This window comes from Anas platyrhynchos, chromosome 23 (assembly GCF_047663525.1).
Source record: "Anas platyrhynchos isolate ZD024472 breed Pekin duck chromosome 23, IASCAAS_PekinDuck_T2T, whole genome shotgun sequence".
Taxonomy (NCBI): Eukaryota; Metazoa; Chordata; class Aves; order Anseriformes; family Anatidae; genus Anas; species Anas platyrhynchos.
Window position 1 is genome coordinate 5,196,615 of NC_092609.1, and position 20,139 is coordinate 5,216,753.

Below are 20,139 nucleotides of genomic sequence, written 5' to 3' on the forward strand. Positions count from 1 at the left end.
ATGGCTCGGGACGACCCGTGCAGCACGTCAGCCACGGCTCACCGACCCCTCCACTCTTGTGCAGCGCGTCCTCTTCGGGCACGGGTTTGTTGCGCATCCTCCCTTGCAGCAGCTCCTGTGTCTGCAGGGGGCTCAACAGCTCTGTGCCACTACAGCATTGCCCTGGCCATGAAGGCCCCCATTAAGCTGGAATATCCTCAGTTTAAAAGATCAGTTTGACTTTGCAACTGCTGGATAAAATAGTAGAGCCAGGACAGAGTTCAGTACCTTATCAGGAAGAACTCATTAAAAATGAGTCTTCGTATCTAGCAAAAATATTTTGCCTGGAAGGAGGAGAAGAAGGCACAGGAGAGACAAGGTATTGTAATCAGGTACAGTTTTAATAGAATGTACATAAAGTTTACAACTTGAATATTTCTTCATAATGATTACCGGAAACACAGACGATCACACCTGGAGTGCAACACTTGACTCCACCAATCTGCAAGTCAGAGGTATTTCCAAGACCGCTACGAATCACTTTAATAACAACGTGGTTCAAGCGGAACACTTCTCTTGCAACATAAGTCACAGAGATTGCTCGTCACAGTCAGCAGAGGCCACAAACACCTGCAGCTCCAGCTTCCTGCTCCACGTGGAGACAACGCTCCTCCACTGACAATAGGAGTTGCTTTCACTGCTGGATGTGGTGTGCGGAGATGCTCAACCAGTTGCAACCCCTGATGCTTTCCTGCATCAAGCTCCCAGCACCGACCACACGGACACAGAAAGCCCCCTGCCCTCCCTGTGCTCGCAAGCAGCTCACTCTCCCTTGCTGCAGGAGAGAGTGTGGTCAGGACGGGGGACCAGCACATTGCCGGATCACAACCATCCTTCCCACTTCTCAGTGGGACTTTTCTAGCCATGTGTGACAACCTTCACCCTATGCACAATGGAAACTACAGGCTGGGGCTTATTTTTAGAAACTCAAACACAGCTGATCAGGTTTCAGGAATGCATTTCAGGACTGGAACAAGATTTCACTGTCACGATACCTGCTCTAAAAATGCTTTGGAGTCTTTTGGTGTACTGAAAGGCCTTAAATTAACACCGTGAGGAAAAAAAAAAAAATCAACTCCCCAACACAAGAGTCTTTGGTGGAAGCTGAGTTAAAGTAACCGATTACCACTTTGGAGTGATTGAGAGTTCAGCAATTAAACAGATCGCGCTCTGTCTTGCCTGATTAAGTCACTCTGAAGATGCGCTCCAGGCAGCGCGCATCATGATTGCTCATGTGGGTTTGCTGTCACGAGCTTAACATCACTGACGTGCTGCATGCATACCGTGCAGTACAGATTGAGTGTGCGCTGGCTTCAAGAGACTAAGATTGTAAACTGAACACCACACACAACTAGTGCCGAGATGAGAGATGGGGAGAAGGCCCAAAAATACTGCAGCAGGCGAACCCTGGGGTGGCTGGTCCCGGTTTGTGCACTTGTGCAAATGTTGCAGCAAAGAGGCACAGAGAGCAAACCCTGTTGCCTTTTCTTTTCTCCCCCCCCCCCCCTTTTTTTGTCATGCGGAAACTCTGCTTACTTGCTTTGAAGCGCTATGTTTCTAAGTGCATTCAAGTTAAGTTGGCAATGGATATGAACCACGTTGAAGATTGTCACAGGACTGAAGTGGTAACTGCATCCTTCTGGCCATGAGGTCTCCCAGGAGACCCAGGGCAGCTGGCAGAATTTACTACAGCTTTAAAAAAGGTGAAACCAGTGGTTCTGTTCAGAAAATTGACTTTAAAATGTTGCATTGAGGCCATACCAGTCTTACCGCATTAACATCACCAGCTAGGTGACAAAGAAAGCTACAAGCACTATTACTCCAAGATCATTAGAAACTGCAGCTTCACAAAATAAGGAAATTAAATTTCCATTTACAATACATCACGCTGAAGCTGCAGTACTGGCCATGCAGGATTAGGAGGAATACAGGCTGGAAACTAGAATGGTATCAGACTAACTGGTATTGAAATTCAATTTTCTGACTGCAACCAGAAGTCCTATTCCTTCATAGGTCACACACATAGATTGAAACAAGCTCTCCCCCCATCGCCCCAACATATTTTTAAACCATTTAAGCACTAGATGCATGCCGGCAGGATCATTAGTTTCTGGGGCGTGGTTAGCTTACTCTGTATAAAGTGCTTGAGGAACAGAAGCTGCCAAAATGCTAACTGGAAATTCAGCCTGACCCAACCTGAGCCCATGCTGCCGGTGAGCCCTCGCACCCAGGTGCACCTCTGCACGCTCCCCATCCTCCCATGGCCAGCAGCGCAGGACAGAGAGGTCTGAACGATACAGGGCTCACCTCCGCCTCACTGATGTGAGCACACCAGTTTTTTTTTTTCTTTTGTTAAGCGACACCTGGATGTGGTATCGTAAGAAGTTTCACAGAATTATCCAAAAGCAACTTTTCAAGTAAAAAAAAAAAAGAAAGAAAGGAAGGAGAACATGAATCCAGTTAACAGAGGTAATACCTTGAGCCCACATCTTATTTATATGTGGTACCTGCTTATTCCAGCAAAGCATATCCTGCGTGCACAGATCCATCCCTACACTGCCAAGCCCTGACCTTCCTTCTGTTGGCTTCCCGAATGAATTTAACAGCTTAAGGCCAAATTCAGCCTGCTGGCCATGTGCATCGCCACGGCACAGCCGTGTGCTGAAACAAATCTACATCCTCATGCTTAGCCTCCTTGGTATCCCCTGCATTTCACAGTTAGATATCACGGTCCTCCTTGGCATCTCTCACTGATCCAATCCAGCAACAACCTGCATGGTCAATCACTCTCAGGTATGTATTTGAACAGAAAACTCAATGACAACAAAATGCAAAAAAGTACAATTTCAGCTTCACTAAAGGTCTTAAGGGAAACCCAGAAATTTCTTTGCAGCACTTTATCTCCCAGAGGCAGTGAGGAGCACAGGAAGAACACACCTGCAGCAGCACACCGGTGCTATGCAGCAGAACAAGGCAGGAGATCCAGCTGCACACAGCCTCCATGCCCCCAAGAGCTGTCCGTCCCCTCCCCAGGGCTTTCAACACCTCAGTCCCACTTTTTTTTTTTCTCTCTGTCTTCCAGGTAAACCCAATGCTGAATGCTCCCTGCAGCAACGTTTGGTTTACAACTTTAGGTTTTGGAAGGGAACTGAGACTAGGGAGGGGATGAGGAATGCAGAGCAGTCGGTAACTCCTATCTGCACATGCTTTGTTTGTCATCTCCTGGTGCTCCAGACTTTTCCATCCACCCTCTCCTTACTGCAGGGCTGAAAATTCACCAGAGACCTGAACTGTGTTCCTGTTCACGTGCTCTGCTTTGTTTGAGCAGTCTTCACATGCATCTGTAACAAGCTCGCTCAGTTACTTTAATGTTTATTATCTGGACATCAGCCAACACTATGGATGGAGGCAGTGTCTTTTTTTTTTCCCCCCCCAAAATTGAATTTGGCTGCAGCAGCTTTCGCTGGTGTGACTCCAGCACATTACAAGGAGTTACATCATCCCTTCCCTCCCCTAGTGGGACAGTAGTCCTGAATCTTCTCTCTGAGTACAAGCACATCGGGAAGAGGGCATGACAGAAACCTGCTCCACTCGCAGCAGGTCCTGACCACGGCAAACTACCTCAGCAGCCAGCTCCAACAACTCCCCCACAAAAGCTCAAAGGCACTTGTGAGAGAGCCCCAAAGGCCATCTGTCGTTTAGCCTTTGTGCAAGGCTCCAGCTTACAGGATAAGGATCAAATTCACTTGGGAAATGGTCACTGCAAGGCTTTTGAGGGGCTTGGCAGAAACTCCTGGAGTCAATGAGGAAGCCCTTGCACACAAAACAACTGGAGATTGTTCTTGGGAGACATTCTGCAACATCAGCACCTGTTAGGATGTAGGACCACTGCACTACAGAGGCATGAGTGACTGCGAGCCTAAAGAGCCCCCACACCCACATGTTTTGAAACCAGACAACACTTACAGATACATAGCTGCTGCTGGCCAGAAATAGCAGGACCAAGACAAGCAATGCAACAGGCACTTTGCAAAGACCAAGGCAGGAGGTTTCGCTCTTATCTCTGCCTTGTATTATTGTGAAGAGAGGGAAGCAAAGTCTACTTTATTTCTGCCTAGTGGCCAGCAGGTGACAAACAGCTGGAGTAAACCTTTTGGACTATCTTCCCACCAAACACCATATTGGGATTCACTACATCAATGGCAGAACAAACAGGGAGATGTCTTTCTCTTTAGGAATACGGTAGGAAGCACAAGACTTCTGAAGTAGAGCAAATGTTACCAGAGAAGAGTGAGTAGATTTTGTTTGGGTTCATCTTGATTGATAAGAAAACAAAAAGCAGAACTGATGAATCTAGAGTCAAGTTCTCTGCTAGCATATATCAGTCTAACTGGATTGCACCCACTGCAGAATTACACCAAATGAGGTATGCAGATCAGGACATCTGTCAGGTTATTTCCATAATAAACTTTTCCATCAGGCTTATTTTTAATACTGTGTTAATGCACATTACATTACTCTCTCCTTCACAACAACAAAAGCAAATTTCTGGGTCCTACGCTTTGGCATAAACCAGACAAGATACATGCATGTCAAAATTTTGCTTGATATTTTGATTTTCCTAGTAACAGCAATGGTATCAGCCTGACAGATTGCTACGCTGAAGTTTCAGTTCTCGAGCATTTGAAAGACGAGCAGTGGAAGGCACTGAGTCCTCCTCCCGACTGCTCTGGGCGCTGACACACTGTGCTTTGCACATGGCAGTGAGCTAAGGGGTGCTGCACGCACGCTGCCACTGTTCTGCTCACCTCTGCACTGCATAGACCTGGTGCTAGACATTGCCTGTTGTGCATAAAAACCTACAAACATGCACTGTACATGAGCGAATGACCCTGGAGCCTCAGCTGCCAAGCTTGCCAGTGCTACCAGCAGCAGAATGTGTCACCTTGCTGTCCTCCAGAAGCCCCCACTGCTGGGAACAGAGTCCCAATAACCCTTCAACATGCGAAATCACTTCTTTGCCAGAGCATGAGCCAGTCCCGCTTGACTTGCTCTGTAATTAATAAGCCTTCTAATTCATCTTATAACGTCTTTTCCCAGCCAGAAAGTATGGAATATTACAGTTTTGGAAAAGCATCTAAAAATACCTGGGGGTGGCATGGAAGGCAGTGAGTGGAGGAAGGTAAGAAGCAATTGAAAAGGATATGAAGATCCTGAGAGCCAGGCATTCAGTTTAGCTAACATAACTTAAAATGGTTCAACTATGTATCACTGCAAATAGAGTTCTGACCAAATAATAATAATACATATATATTGCTATGTCATTCAATTCAACTAAGAGGTTCAAGGTCCCATGAGAGGTGTTCTACAGGAAGCACACCTCCCAGCTCACAGCAGATTAAGGCTTTTGCTTTCCTGCTTTGGAAGGAAAGGGTGCTGAAGCAAAAGGATCCCCGTCAGGCAGTTCCGTAGTCCTGGAAGACAGGGGGGCAACAGATACAGATCCTGCTATTGCCTGTCTGTTGGTCTGAGAAACCACTTTGTAAGCAGCTATGGGCTTGACTTCAAGACCTTGCCCATCTTCTGGACTGTAGTGACGGGAGTACTTTGACAAGGATTGTGGACGGAAAGGCTTGTTAACCATGGAGCCCAGGATGGCTTCCTGTGGGAGCACTTGTCCTTGGTTCCTCTCACTGGGCACGCCGCTGTGGTCGGGTTGCACACCTTTAGAAGGGATGTTCTCCTGGGCCTCCACCGCTCTTACAGAAGGAGGAAGATTGGTCGGCTGAGTAAAGCCTGCAGAGGGATACTGAGGTCTTGCCGAGGCCGTGGACCCGTGAAATGCTGTATCCAGGCCTTGGAACATAGGGCTGGCTCTGTGTTGGACATCGCCTGCTTGACTTAGGAAAACAGGAGGTGTGAATGGTTCCTTAGGCATGCTATGAGAAGTCAACTCTTCCATGCTTTTCTTTTTTGTGAAAGGGGCTCTCAGAAACACATCTGCTTCTTCTGGATGTCTGTGAGCCATATTGCTCTTGGAAATGAAAGGAGCTTTGGTAAAGACATCCACCTCATCAGGCACTTTTCTCGAGCTTCGGAAAGGAGCCGTGGCAAAAACATCTGGTTCATTAAAAACTTCCCCAGAGTGCGACTGGAAGGCAGGGAATGGCATCTCCCCTGCTCTGGCCTGGGAAGATTGGGAGTGGGCATCTTTGGAAGCCTCCCGTCTTTCCCTGTGTCCAGCTTGCAGGAACCCTGGGCCCAGCTTGCAGGTTTCCTCCTCCTCTTCTGAATCCATCAGTAAAGGCCTGGATCCACTACAATCCAAAATATCTCCTTCATGGTCTGTCCCCTCTCCTTCACTGCTGTAGAAGGAGCTGTTGCTTGAAGGACCATCTCTTGCTAAGTAGTCTGCCTCTGAGTTATGCTGGGTTTTCACCTCTAGCATCTCAGACTGACCTTTGTACAAAGCAAGTCCATCACTGCCAGAAGGTCCTTTACAGAGATCAAGAGCTACAACTGGAAATAGGGCTGGATCCCTCTGCAGACCTAAAAATGCAAAAGAAGAGTGTTACTCAACAAGCTATATCTCTTTAGTCATAAGAATGAGTGTAAGTTCTTATTACACAAGACATGTCATGAAGTTCAGATTTAAACCACCACCACACATGGAAAATGAAACGGAGAAGGAGGGTAAATAAAAGAAAGTAAAAATGCCAGGGAGGGTATTTACCGCACACAAGCTGACACAACTCAGCACTGTCTCACGACTCAGGGACACCACAAGTACAAGTTTTCAGGAGATGGATGATGTTTGACAGACAAATGGGCACACTCAGCACCACTCACAGAGGTTTCTGTGCCACCCACAACCATGACCATCGGAGAGGTTTGCACTTTGTAGCCCTGCTGCCTGGGTGAAGCTTCAGTAAACTGTTCTTGTCATTTTATTCAGCACCGTTGCTTATCGCCTTAGGAGTGCCCTATAAACAGATGTATGGCTTGGCATAGCCTCTCTTTCTGTGAGCCATCCCACAGATACATGGAATCACACTCAGGCATGTAAAATACGCAGGGATGCCTTACAATCTGCTAAATGTCAGCCTGTAGCTTTTAATGAATTCTGGTAACTATAGCAGCATTATTTTAAACTACTGCAAGACAAGTGATTTTAAACAATCCATACCATGATTTCAAATGAAATGTCTAACATAACTATAGCAATCTGCCTTGGTTCTGCATTGGTTTAACAGGGCAATGCAGGGAGAGGCTTGCAGAACTGCTCTTCTCCAGTTACAGGAGCCCAAGATTGGGTTGGTTTTGCCTTATGACTCACAACAGACAGAACAGAAGATATCTTACCTTCAAAGAACTATTGGCAGGTTAGGAGTATGTCATTGGACTCATGTTAGCAAAAGGATAGGAAAAAGGCATATGAGAACTAAGCAGTAGGAATTGCAGGAAGAACAGGTGGGGCGGGGTGGGGGGGGAAGGTGGTTTGGTGTCCACCGACCGATGGAAAAGCAAGGTACTACCCAACCACCCCTGTGGTGACAAAATAACTTTACCATGTCCAAACTCTGCCCAGATTAATGGTTTGAACTTACACAGCCATCATAGGCTGCAAGGCACTTCTTGACAGTCTGTAGATGTATGCAAGTTAACCCATTCTCAGCCATTTCTTAATTAAAGACACAGTACTCATTCATTAGGCATCAAAATTGTTATTTATTGGGAAACTATTCACTGCGATACATTACACTGCTAAATAAAGACAGTGTAGATATGTGAACATTTTATGTTGCACTACAAAAATACTATCTATCTTTCCTGAAACCCATGTTGTCAGCAATGATTTCACCTTAGATACTAATCTGTTAGATTACAGGAATGATGTGTGCACGGTTGTGTTTTCTTCCAGGAGGCTGGTTATGTATTTTACCAGGTATTATGGTGAGATTTCAAGAATACAGGTGGAAGCAAACCAAGACCAGTTGCCACACTGCGCAAACACCTCTGAATTACCCAGTCCTCATTGAGACAGAGCATAGAGGAAAACAGGAAAAGCAAAAACGTATTTACCATAGCAAGTATTATGCCAATGAAAACCAACCCAGTTTTCACAAGAAGAGCACAAACAAGAATTTTCTTTTTAAAGACTTACATGCCTGAGTTGTGTCTATGTTCATGCAAGTGATGACATTTGGGACAGAGTTAAGAGAAAGGTTGACAGGATATAAGCCCTAGTTGGTGGAGAGAGCTTTGTTGGTTTTTTTTTGAAGCAGTTTTCTCCTTTGCTAACGCCAGTACAGGAGTTACAAATTACTCAAGGGAAAAAATGAAGTGATGTTTAAGTAGTAACTCGTTCTGGCCTTCAATTAGGAGCTGGTTTCACTTGAAGTTGCTAGACAACACAGCAAAGAGACTAGGGTACATGGTAATTTAAAACCAATGAAAATTGGTACAGCAATGTCAAAATCTAGTAGGTTACCAGAGAAGCTTTGCAACTTACTGATGGAGAGGAGCACCATCTACACCCTGACATTGTATTTTTCTGACACTGAAGAAGGCAGACCTGGTTTCCAGACACCACCTTGGGGTAACTCATCTCAGGCAGCTTCCCCCCATGTCCCCGTTCTTGCTTTCCTTCATTTTGCTTCACCAAGAGAAGCAAAAGGCAAAGTTATAGTCTCAGGAGGAGCTACGGCAGCATCACTAGAGAGAAGATAACATCATGGAGCATTTTACTGCAGCTGGGTGTGTGACTGACCAGACCATGGCTTAGACCTCTTGCAGTCAATAATCTTGTATGTTAAAAGGCCTGAGCTATGCTCGGGCACAAAAATGTCCCATCAGACAAAACAAAACAAAACATAAACCCCTTTGTTAGTGCTAACCCAACATTTAAACAAGAAAAAGTTGGGGGATTCCCATAAGCAGCCATAGCTACAACCTGCACAGCTGAACTCTTGGAGGTTCGCATCCTTTAGGATGACAGAATTTATGTTGGCCAGCACCAATGGATGGGTGTGCAGGTCTGCAATCACAGATGATCGAGAATGAAGCACTTGAGGGGCTGCTCCACATTAAAAGGTTTAGCAGTTTTGTTTAGTGTTACAGCGAAGGAGAGAAATGGCTGCCCCACGAGGTGTTAACAGTGCGGCTGTAAAGGGCAAATTCGTAAATTTCATTAAGTGCTTTTCTGTTTGAAGCTCTGGCCCTTCTCTGAGCCAGCTGGGCTCCTGTTCGCACCAGAGGCATGCTACGCAAGAGGCCTGGAAAGATACAGGCAGATGGCTGCTGGAGCCAACCCACACAGCACCCACAACCCCTCGTGCTAAAGGGATGCCGCTCCTGCAGAGGCAGCGATTGCTGACGGCCTCCTGCGTCACGCCGGACAGCAGCCACATCTTTTGTCCCCTCCTTCCCAGGACTCCTGGGATCTGCAAGGTATTTCACTGGGAAGCAGCCCTTATTTCATCAATTAAGGCTTCAGTTTTATAGCACATACTTTACTCCATGAAGTCTTTACAGAAGCTTGTGCTCACCAATGACATTTGTTTCTACCCCCGAACATTTGTATGTAATTGCTTTTATTCCAGGGTCAGATACAAAGCAATTATCTGAATGAATGAATAAATAAATAAAATACTCAATTATACTCAGGCTCCCTTTCTAAGGAAGTTTTTGTTACTACAGGAGAATTCAAATAAGAAAAGTACCTCTGGCTCAGTACACCAGGAACACACCCTGCCTTCTGAGGTGGGGGCCACAGAGCAGCTCCGGCTTCCAGATTACCACTGCTTGCAAATCACCACAAAAAATGGGTTGTAATTTTACAAGCAGTTAACAACCTGAAGACACTGTTTACCCTTGAGATACAGCACTGACACACACGGTTCCTGTCTTTCACAGAAAACAGTACATAGACATGGCAAGGTACTGAAATAACTGATGGGAATTACTCTCCCTTTTAAAGGGCCTGCAAAGAGGCAGAGCAGTCACCACAGGGCCACCCCACACAGGGCTTCCAAGTTAGCAGACATCAAAGCAGGACACTGAAGGTCGGCATCACCCTTCCCATGTCGCTGGCCGATTCAGGCAGCAAAATGGTTTTGCCCCAAGTCACTGCACAGCACAGTGGAACCATCTTCAGGGTGCTTCATTTCCAGAAGATGAGGAATTTAATGATCTAGTTTTGGCACACTTGCACAGTCGTTTGCACCATGCAAAAATGAGATAGAGCAGGTGTTGAAGGCACAAACTGCACACGCTATTCCATCAGGTCATGAACTAGACCAACCAACTGGAGACTAACATCATCTTTGGGGTTTTCACCCTCATTTGTACAAGCCAAGTATTACATATTCAAGTCATTTTTAAGATGCAGGTGAGTTTCTAGAGGTTAAACTCCCCCCTGTGGAGGGCGCAAGCCTTGCAGATCACTGATGTCCTTACACCCACCCAGCAAAGCAGCCCACCCAAGGAGCAACGAGGTTTGGTGCCGTGCATGGAGTTTGCATTCCTGTGCATAGGCACAGCTCTCTCCAGAGCAGAGCTTCCCTTGGGTACAGAAGTCTACTACACTGCTAAAATCACCCCACCGCTCCCTCCCCACCTGCCCCGACCTCCCAAGTCCATATTACCTGCTGTAGTTAATGTGCAGTGCCCACACCTCAAAGAAGTCACGGGGGAAATTCTCACCCGACTACTGGTAGCTGAGTGGACTGATGAGCCTCATGCATTGGAGCACTCCCCCATGGTACATTCACTCTTCCCCCACATCTGTGCCAGGTCCTACCAGCTCTGACTGGTACCTATACAAGTTCTTGAACTGCAAACTGGATTGGCCAACAAGAAGATAACTTATTTTATACACACACGTGCACATGCATGTTCACACTTCAAACACTCGTGCAGCATGCAGCTTGATGACATTTTCTGTGGTCCGAGGCCTATATGCTCCACTTCTTGCATTTGCCCCTGAAACTTGCTCAACTGTCTTTGGCCTGAATTGCATTTAGCTTCCATTTTAATAACATGATTTTAAAGAAAACAAAACAAAACAGAAACCACTTTTCAAATAAGGTGGTTTTGGAAAGTCACATGAGGCAATACCCTGTGAGGTTTCAGACTGAAGAATACACTGGGGACAGGACCTCTTGAGATCTTCCAAATAGGAATATAGACATCACCATGCTCTTAAGAGAAGTCTTCCTCTGAGAACAATTTTTAGATGCAGATCTGCCACAAAAAGCCACCCATGCCACAGCTTTTCCACACATCTCTCAGCCTTTGCCAGCACACCCAAGTTTTCAGGTCGCACAGCTCCCACAGCACTTGCCAATCCTTCAGTAACCTCGTACTTGTCCAAGTTCCAAGGAACCCAGTGAACACTTGGACAGGCAGAATTCAGGAAGCCATAGCCACCTGGCTATGGGACGGCTGCACCTGACAGTGGATCATCAGGCATGACATGAATTTGCTGATCTCTGAATTGTGGGTGACACACTTGTCCTAATCCAGTTAAATAACTGGGGAAGAGTTTGAAAGGCAGGAGCAGTTTGAGACCCAAGACCACTCAGAGTCAGCAAGAACTGACATCTAAGTTCCAGCTATTGCTTTTAACATCTCATCACCCCAAAAGCAGAATTTATTCTTGCACCCAAAGCACAGCCTTGAGTTGAAACGAAGTTGCTTTGTGTACTGTGGTTACATCTGAAGTACCAGGATACATCAAAATAATCAATACCCAAAACGATACAAGCTCATGCCTACTAGGGCAAAAGGGCTCCTCTGTCATCCTAGCATATATAAACAGCACATACCAGGCAGGGAAGAAAATCATTCTGCTGCAAGTTTGCTGTCTGCATGTATATATTATGTTACTTAACAACATCTGACCCTCCAAAGGAGACAGGAAACACCTCTCATGGCTTCAAATGAGGTTGCAGCCATAGCTATATGAGAACCATCCTGACACAATTTCAGGAATGCTGGGTACCAAACTTCTTCCATGTGGATACTGGATGAAAGTTCAATTTGTTCCTTCACGGTAGCAGCTTTCACACAAACTCCTCAACTTTTGAGCAGCACACAAATACTAACCTACTGCCTCTAGGACAATCACATTTTTTGTGGAGTTTCAAATTAATCACACATATCCACCCAATTCACATTCTTTGCATTTTTCATTCACTTAACACATAAGCGGAGTGTCTTCTCTGATGAAGTACATCTAGGTAACAGACATCTCTAAAAATGTATGCTTTCATTGTATTGTGTTTCCCACCCAGATCCATGAATGGCTACTTGAAAAAGCAATAAAATGAACATTCACATCTGCTTATTTAATAGCATTATTAACAACCCAGTGCATTTATAATTTTTCCAGAACCCTTGAACAAGTGCCATTTAAAATCTTAAACATTCTTTAAAAGTACTTTAATTCACAGAAATCTTTGTTTCTAATATACAGTAGATGGTTTCTTTTTAAAATCCATTCTCTTTTCATATATTCTCAGTATCTGACTATACAATAACTTTCTATCTATAGCGTCTTCATGTTTCCAGTCCAGCTTGCCTGTGCTTTAGGAATATAAAACAAAAAAATAATAAAGTTCTATCCACAATTTTACTAAGGTCATTTCCATAGTTCTCATGTAAAGCTTCTCTTGGAAAGTGCAGTATACACATGTAATGATACAACACACTTAAGCAATACTTTTATTATTAAGTGTAGGTTTTAAAAGAAGAGTAATGTAGAGCAGACACAATTGATGGCAATTCTATTTACAGAATTTGTTAACCTAAGCATTGGGGTGAGGGAATAGTGGAGAGACTGGAGCTAGGAAAGGAGTAGTCATGAACTTTGATTTCTTTCCGTCTTAGCGAGAGGTCAGTACATACATATTTCAGTCGTTCATACTTCCGCACATGGGAAACTGCACTTTTACTAATACAGCTACATACACATACACAAGGTTAGCAGTGTAAGCTATTAATTATTCCACTACAGAGGAAGAGTCCTTCTGTTCAGAAAGAGCTTTCAAATACAAGATAGAAATTCCGGACTTCATGACCATAAACCAATGAAAACAAGTTTAGCGTATCCAGCTAGCTGACAAACTAAGCATGTAAAGGGAAAAAGAAAATGTAAAACCCATCAAATTGTAGCAGCACTTATTTCAAACCACCTGAACCAAGTGCATGCTTGATTCACAAAGACTGAAGAGTGGAATAAAGTCCACAGTAATCTTTGTCTACTGAAAGAAAAAGGTTCCATACTTAACTGGTTTGCACTATATGCAGTTACAAGAGAAAACAGGGAACCCAGAACAGATACCAGATGCTTGACTAAAACCAGGATTGAAGTAGACAAACAACTGTAGGACAATTTGTTTCGTACACAATTTACAGTAGGTTGGGGGGGATTTTTTTTTGCCAGTCAAACACAGAAATAGTCACAGAAAATACATCTGCTGTTGCCACAATGCCCTTTTCAGCCTAAAAAAGGTCAACAAAAAGCTAATCACAGCCATACTCACACATATTTGGTTCAAAATCTTGTTATATTTAACTTAGGGTGATTTTTGCAGCATTAACAATCTGGTGGCTTTTTTTTTTTTTTTTGAGCTCCCCCCCACCCCCATCCCACGGAAGCACAGTTCATTCATAAGCAGGATTGTTAAACAACGAACAATTAGCTGGGGGCAGTCCAGAAAACTCTCTTCATATGCACCATCACCAGAGGTACTAGGCATGACTACTTCAGGAGAATTCAGTGCTTTTTCCTCCTCTGAAGCATATACTGGCATTTTAGAAACATCAGCTCTCCTAACCTGTATTCCGCAGGAGAGGGACGTCCCTACCAATTTCACCCGTCCCCTTCCTCCTGCCCATTCATCAGAAAATTAGGAAAAAAAAAAAACACAACAAAAAACAAACTCAGAAACACAAACTCAAAAGATTGAAACAGTTGTTTACACACTACTATATGGAGAAAGGAGTCTGTTGTATGCAGGGATCGTACATCAGCTACGATTATCTAAATCATTTATAGTTAGGCTTTCCATGATGCTATGTGTACATCTCAGCAGGGTGGCTAATGACAGTGCTCTCTTTTAGACATGGGCTAGCAGAAACAGGTGCAGAAGGAACCACAGCAGGTTTTCACCAGCTTTAGAGAGGACTACCTGGAGAACTGAGACCATCTTTTGTGGGGCATGGGAAGACAGGGAGAAATATGGGTGACTGTCTCTTGTTGGCAGATTTGTTTTTCTTTTAATTAAGGAAAAGAACAAAAACCAAAAGAACCACAACTGAAGGTAACTCCTCTGGAAATGAAAACGGAGGATTAGGTACGTTACAGAAACTGCGTCTGCTACTGTGTCACTGCTACAGGTCTATGAGCTGATCCACCAGCAGTAAAGACCTGGCTATGTTGGGAAGACTGGACTCAGAGCTTCCACTGTTGTTTCTAGAATGCCCACCTGAAAGTGTGAGAGATAGGAATTCAGTATTGAACAGGACACACACACACACGACAGTTTCAGATGTTCAAGAGCAAGCAAGAAAAAAAGTCAAAGCAAAACAGAAAACCCGCTCAAGCTCTTCTCATTACTTGTATCATGATAGCAACATTTCCTTTGCTCACTCTTCCACCCTCTCCCTCCCCTCCAAACCCAGCTTGCTAGACTTGCATGGAAAAATATCGCAGCAGCTTTTGTGCCAACAGAAATCTCTACATCCAAGCTGCAGAATTCAGTCATTACTAAAGGACTATAAAACAATTTTAAGTACTCCCACAACCAATGGAACGGACTGTTCAATGTTTAACATGTTAAAAATTAGTTGCTGTTTTAAAAGCATCTTTGAGTTTCCATCCACTGTAGGGAGAGTTGAGCTTTCTCAAGAGAGAGATTCTGTTCTTTATTCAAAGTAGCCTATCTTGGCCCAACTTTGGTAGAAATCTCCTCTATATGCAGGAGCAGAGTTTAGCATCACAGAACTTTTTCTGAAAAGCACCAGTCTTTGGAAGCTAGCATTAGATGCAGAGCAGGTGTACAGTATACTCATGCTGTAAATGAAAATGGTAGTTAGGGAAGTCAAAAAAGTTCTACCAAGCTAAAAACCAAAACCAGATAAAGGGAGCTCTGTAATACATTTTAAGCCTATGCTAGCATACCAAAAGTTGTAAACAAAGCCTTTTGATGGCTTGACTGCACAGAGACTTGACTGCACCTTTGATTGGCCATACTGAAAAATCCTGTCTACAAGAGCTACAAAATTCAGCAGTATCATTTGTTTTAGGGAAACAGTACTGCTCCTTAGACTCAACCTTGCATAAGGCAAAAATTGTTTGCAAAGATGACATTAATGTGATGCAGGTGACAGGAATACTGTAAAAGGAGAAACTTTCCAGTCTGTGTCCTAAAGGTGAAGAACACTCAAAAGCTCTTCGAAGGAGGTGGGTACCACCTACCAGGCTTCTCACACAGTTCCAACAAGAACCTTTGAAAATCATTAGTCAGAAATAAAAAGACTCGCTTTTGGCAAGAGTCTCAGAGTTATAAATGATTATTATCACCTCCCTTTCTTGTACCTCATGCCAAGTTCACTTAAAAGTCAAAGGACCTCCTTCCACTGGTTTAAACAGTAAATAAGAACCTCAGAGAATAAGAATTTGCTACTGTACTTTAGGCATAGAACTATTAGTGTACCCTGCCTGGCAGACTGGTAGAAATTACTTCATGGAACTTAAAGATGCTTGCACGTTTAATTCTATCTCTTTGGGCATGCAACCTTCTCATAAACAGAAAATCTAGAGACACTGCAGGGCCAATATAAATCAGAGAAAGTCTGAGCTCACTAAACACTACAATGATAATATCTTACAATTTACGATTTGCATTACTTCACATGTACTGTAGTACCACTATCCCGGAACTAATATATGTTCATTGTTTTTCTCCTTCCCTTTTCCACACCCAAAGCCTGGCTTACCTTGTGAATTTTTGGATATCAACACTGGAATTGGGTCAAACTCATCTTCTGTCACTTTTTCAGAGCCCTCAGGAGCATCAAAGCCTGCTATCAGGTTAGTATCTTCTGCAGTGTGAAGGAGAAACAGAGGTAAAGAAGCAAAGATAGCAGAGAAAGCTGGTTAGAATTGCCAAAAAGTGTTAGAACATCTTAATGTTTTCAGAGACAGGGTTTAGAAGAAGGAGTTTCATTTAAAAGGTGAAGTAAAGTCAGTAAGCCTTTAGTAAAGAAGGTAGGATGTAAAAGAAGCAATCAAATACCAAAGTAGAGGGAAAAAACAAACAAACAAACAAGAAAAAAAACAACAACCAAAACTCAAATCAAAAGGCAAGCCAAGTGACAAGAACCAAAATAAAGTTTGGTCAATCTGAAGGCTTAACAAGTGGCAGAGCTCAATGATGTGGTAAAAGCCTGGGGCATAAACTGATGAGGATTGAAGATACTCTTAAGTCATCATCCAGTGGCCATCAGATATTAGCGCAGTTTGATAGAGCAATCTGTCTCTCCAGTTACCAGCTCTCATGTACAGGGAGAAGAAAAGGGCTGAGAAAAATGCAGAAAAAATTCTAGGTCATCTACAGTGGATGAAACCCCAGAGCTATTTTTACCCACAGGGATAAAACAAAAAATGCAACGTAAAGGAGGATTTCCAAGGTGTCCAACATATAACTAGACACACAGAGAGATATTAAAGGCAACTAGAGCAGTTCTGGCACATAATTCCATTGATTTTAAACCATGTCAACAGGAATTAGACACTTGGTGGGAGGCACTTTCAACTACTTTCACAGTAGCTCAGACATTTATTAGCCTTATCAAGCAATTACACACCTTTAGGGACTTTCATACTCTCACTGTGCATCACTACTACTTACTTTAGACACCTAAAATACCTTCCAAAATCTGGTTCTCAATTACTACATGAAATATGTCAGAAAGCATCGCAAGGACACATAAAAGTCGATTCCTTTTCCAAGGAACGGTAACATTCCTGTTAGGTTTGGATCAAAAATAAAAGCTCTTTACCTAAAGCTGACAGGTGCACTAACAGGCTTTGGGTTAAGATGATGCAAGAACCAACTTGTAAAAATACCTTGTCCTCTGGAAGATCAGATTCAGGCAAAAAAGAAGAAGAAAGGAAGAAAGTTTTATAGAAGACTAGGCTGTAAGGCATCAAAACCAAATATATTTGGTCTTGACAGAAAGTCTCGTCCTGTCATCACTGTCTGGAGTTATTTGTGGCTCTTCGTAACATTGCTGAGAGCCTCTGAAAGCATCCTATTTTCATCTGACTTCATTTATAATTACAATTCCTCATACGCCCAGAGTTTGCTATACAAGAACCTTGTCAAGGTAGTCAAGGAACACTGCTCAGTTGTGGACCATCTTTCCTGAGGAGAGGGAAAAGCTGCGAGTGTCCCATTTTGGGCAGAACTCCATGGAAGAAGTATCTATGCACAAAAACATTTGAGCTTGCCTTTATAACTATGCATCACTATAACTGGAAAAAAACTTCTTTTCTCTCACACACATGCAGCTTAGAGCTGTGTTCAGCAAACACAGGTTAAGAAATCCTGAAAGCTGAACAAAAACTCAGCAGCCACAAAACGCAACACAGCCTAGTAAAGCACACAGGAAAGGATGCTATGGCTTGGCTGAAGCATTAAACCATGTTCAAAACACAGCTGCTTTTTCTTGTCCTCTTGGTCCCGCTGAGAACATGCAGCACTGCGGTTCCATGGGCTGATTACACCTATGGATATCACTATCTGCCCCATCAGCTTTACAACACCAAAGCCAGGACTGGATAAACAAACCAAAAAAAAGAATGGGACAGAAGTATACTTAATGGCCACATCCAGAGCTATAAAAGCAGGGTTTGAAGGGAAGCCACCAATTAATTTTGGAAGAGTTTATTTATATTTTGCCCCCTTCCCCATCTCCCTGCCCCTACTCCTGCTGATGGAAGTCTCACAGTCCCTGTCAAATGTGAGCCCTTCTCATTCCAGAGGGAACAGCAGGGCAGCCAGGGAGAAGTCATGCAGAAGTCTGTTAATTTGTTTTCTCATTAAGTCACACCAACAATGTTTTGGCTTTGCTGTGTTCCAGACACAGAGTAATAATTGTTTGACATATATTTCAAGCCATTTACTCAAAATAAAGTGGCATGAAAGTGTATTATAGCAAACAGCAATTAGAACAACTGCTTGTTTAAACTCAAAAGCTCTATGAAAAATAGTCTCATTTTGAAGTGCCATCAAGTGTAAAAATTGATTGCAGACTGTTTTACAGCAATTCCTCTGAGGACAGATCATTTTGTGTTGCTATAGGGATACTTACCAAACGAACTTAGCAAAACCCACTGTCAAGAGGCACCAAATGGTTAGCATTCAAGCCTCTGAGCCAGTCTTTGCAAGGCAATAAATAGCACAAAAGTCCTGGTCCTCCCTCCCACTCAGGTGGAGGTGTATTACCCAATACTCACTACAAGCTTGGCTTATACAAATCATCTGCTAACATTTGCCTTGTCCTCAAGGGAGGCACACACTGTTCACAACTGCTTTAGCCCATAGCAGGAATGTGCCAGAACAGAGCTGGAAGTATTCACCATGAAAGTCACACTTCAGCTGATAGCTCTTCAAACTACTCCACTGCTACTACTACACCTTCAGCGCATGAGAAGGCCCAAATTTTAGCCGGATGCTCTGCAGCTGGGGGAAAAAAAAAAAGTCATCTGATACAGGATCCAGCTTCCCAGGGTCCTCTCTTCTTGATTTTTAGTGGAAGAGAGAACAGAACTCAGACCACTGCACTGTATTTTCATAGATCCCCTCAAGCTGAAAAAATAAAGGGCAGATCTGCAACTCTTAGAAATTATCACAATCTACTTTGCAGCTCTGCTGTTTTGTGTTACTGTAAAACTACTCCACTTTTCAATTAGATATTGTACTTAGACTTTCATTCATTTTTGCTGGTTTGACTCAAGAACCTTCTCCTGATAACCACTGAAATCAGCCTCCAGATCTGAAAGAGCTCAGTCACATGCTACAGACATGAATGTCGACAGACAAAAAAAACCAAACATTCAGAAACATGTGACACCAGTATAGATCATTATCAGGCTCCCTTCCAAATTCAATAATACAGCATAAAAGCAAGTCTTACATCTTATGTGCAAAAGGCAAAACAAGAGTATTCACACATCATCCTGAAGAAGGGTTGCATACAAAAAATCACCCATCCTTTACGCTCACTATGTCATTTTGTCTTGTGGAAGATATCACCTGCCTTTATTTACAATCAGGCTGAATACATTAACCTGTATTTTCCCCTTAGTGCTTCAATTCCCATTACAAGTTTCACCAGCTTGGGGAAAAAACAAAGCAATGGCCTGGGGGAAAAAACAAACAAACGCACCACTAGAACATGGAGCATAGCATCTGCTTGTGTAAACTGGTATTAGCTTCATTTCATGTCAGAAGACCGACTTCTAGGATTGATTAGACATTAGAGACAGGAGGGACTGTTTACCTTTGTGAGGTTGAGCCGTGAAAGCTACAGGAGCAAACTCATCCAAGAGGTCAGCAGCAGGGTTAGAAAGCAGAGAACAGTCAAGCAGAGAGTCTTCCCCAGTGAGAGAGTCTGAATCCAGGTTAACATCCCAAGGCCGCAAGGTAGCATTAAATAGGACACAAACACTGTTAAACTCCCATTCGCACATTCCTGTTCCCGTCCATTTAGCGTGCAAAGAGAGCATTGATGCAAAGCCAGCAAAAAAACTGTCCTTTTTTATAGTGAAAAATATTTCTCACTTCTCTGCAGTGAGGGCAGAGGGATTTCCAACACCTTTATCAATATATAACACAGTTTCTGTTGTGCTAACTGCCCTCTGAAGTAGAGTATACAACAGTGAAAGCCCATACAAGCAATACATTAAATTAGATAGGGGGGATGGAGGGAAAAAGAGTTGCAGGGACTCTGGCAAAACTAAGCGCACTGGCAGTTTCACAGCAGACCTCTGAAAAGATATCAAGTACATCTGCAGCAGAAGATGCC

General features: G+C 43.5%; 1 protein-coding gene across 22 annotated transcripts in view; it reads right to left on the minus strand.

Moving 5' to 3' along the window:
* Positions 1 to 359: 359 nt before the first annotated feature.
* Positions 360 to 20,139, minus strand: part of AAK1 (AP2 associated kinase 1) — an 89,589-nt gene continuing 69,809 nt past the window's right edge. For 5 of the 22 annotated variants that reach the window (XM_038167072.2, XM_038167073.2, XM_038167074.2 and 2 more), the window contains 3 exons: positions 19,615 to 19,725; positions 16,045 to 16,149; positions 360 to 6,588 (listed from right to left, as the gene is read on the minus strand). In XM_038167072.2, coding sequence (XP_038023000.1) covers positions 5,438 to 6,588; positions 16,045 to 16,149; positions 19,615 to 19,725 — 1,367 coding nt within the window. In that variant the 3' untranslated portion in view covers positions 360 to 5,437. Of the gene's footprint in view, positions 6,589 to 12,368; positions 14,532 to 16,044; positions 16,150 to 16,184; positions 16,627 to 19,614; positions 19,726 to 20,139 lie in introns of those variants that run through there. The other 17 variants (XM_038167077.2, XM_038167082.2, XM_038167081.2 and 14 more) reach the window with 6 other exon arrangements.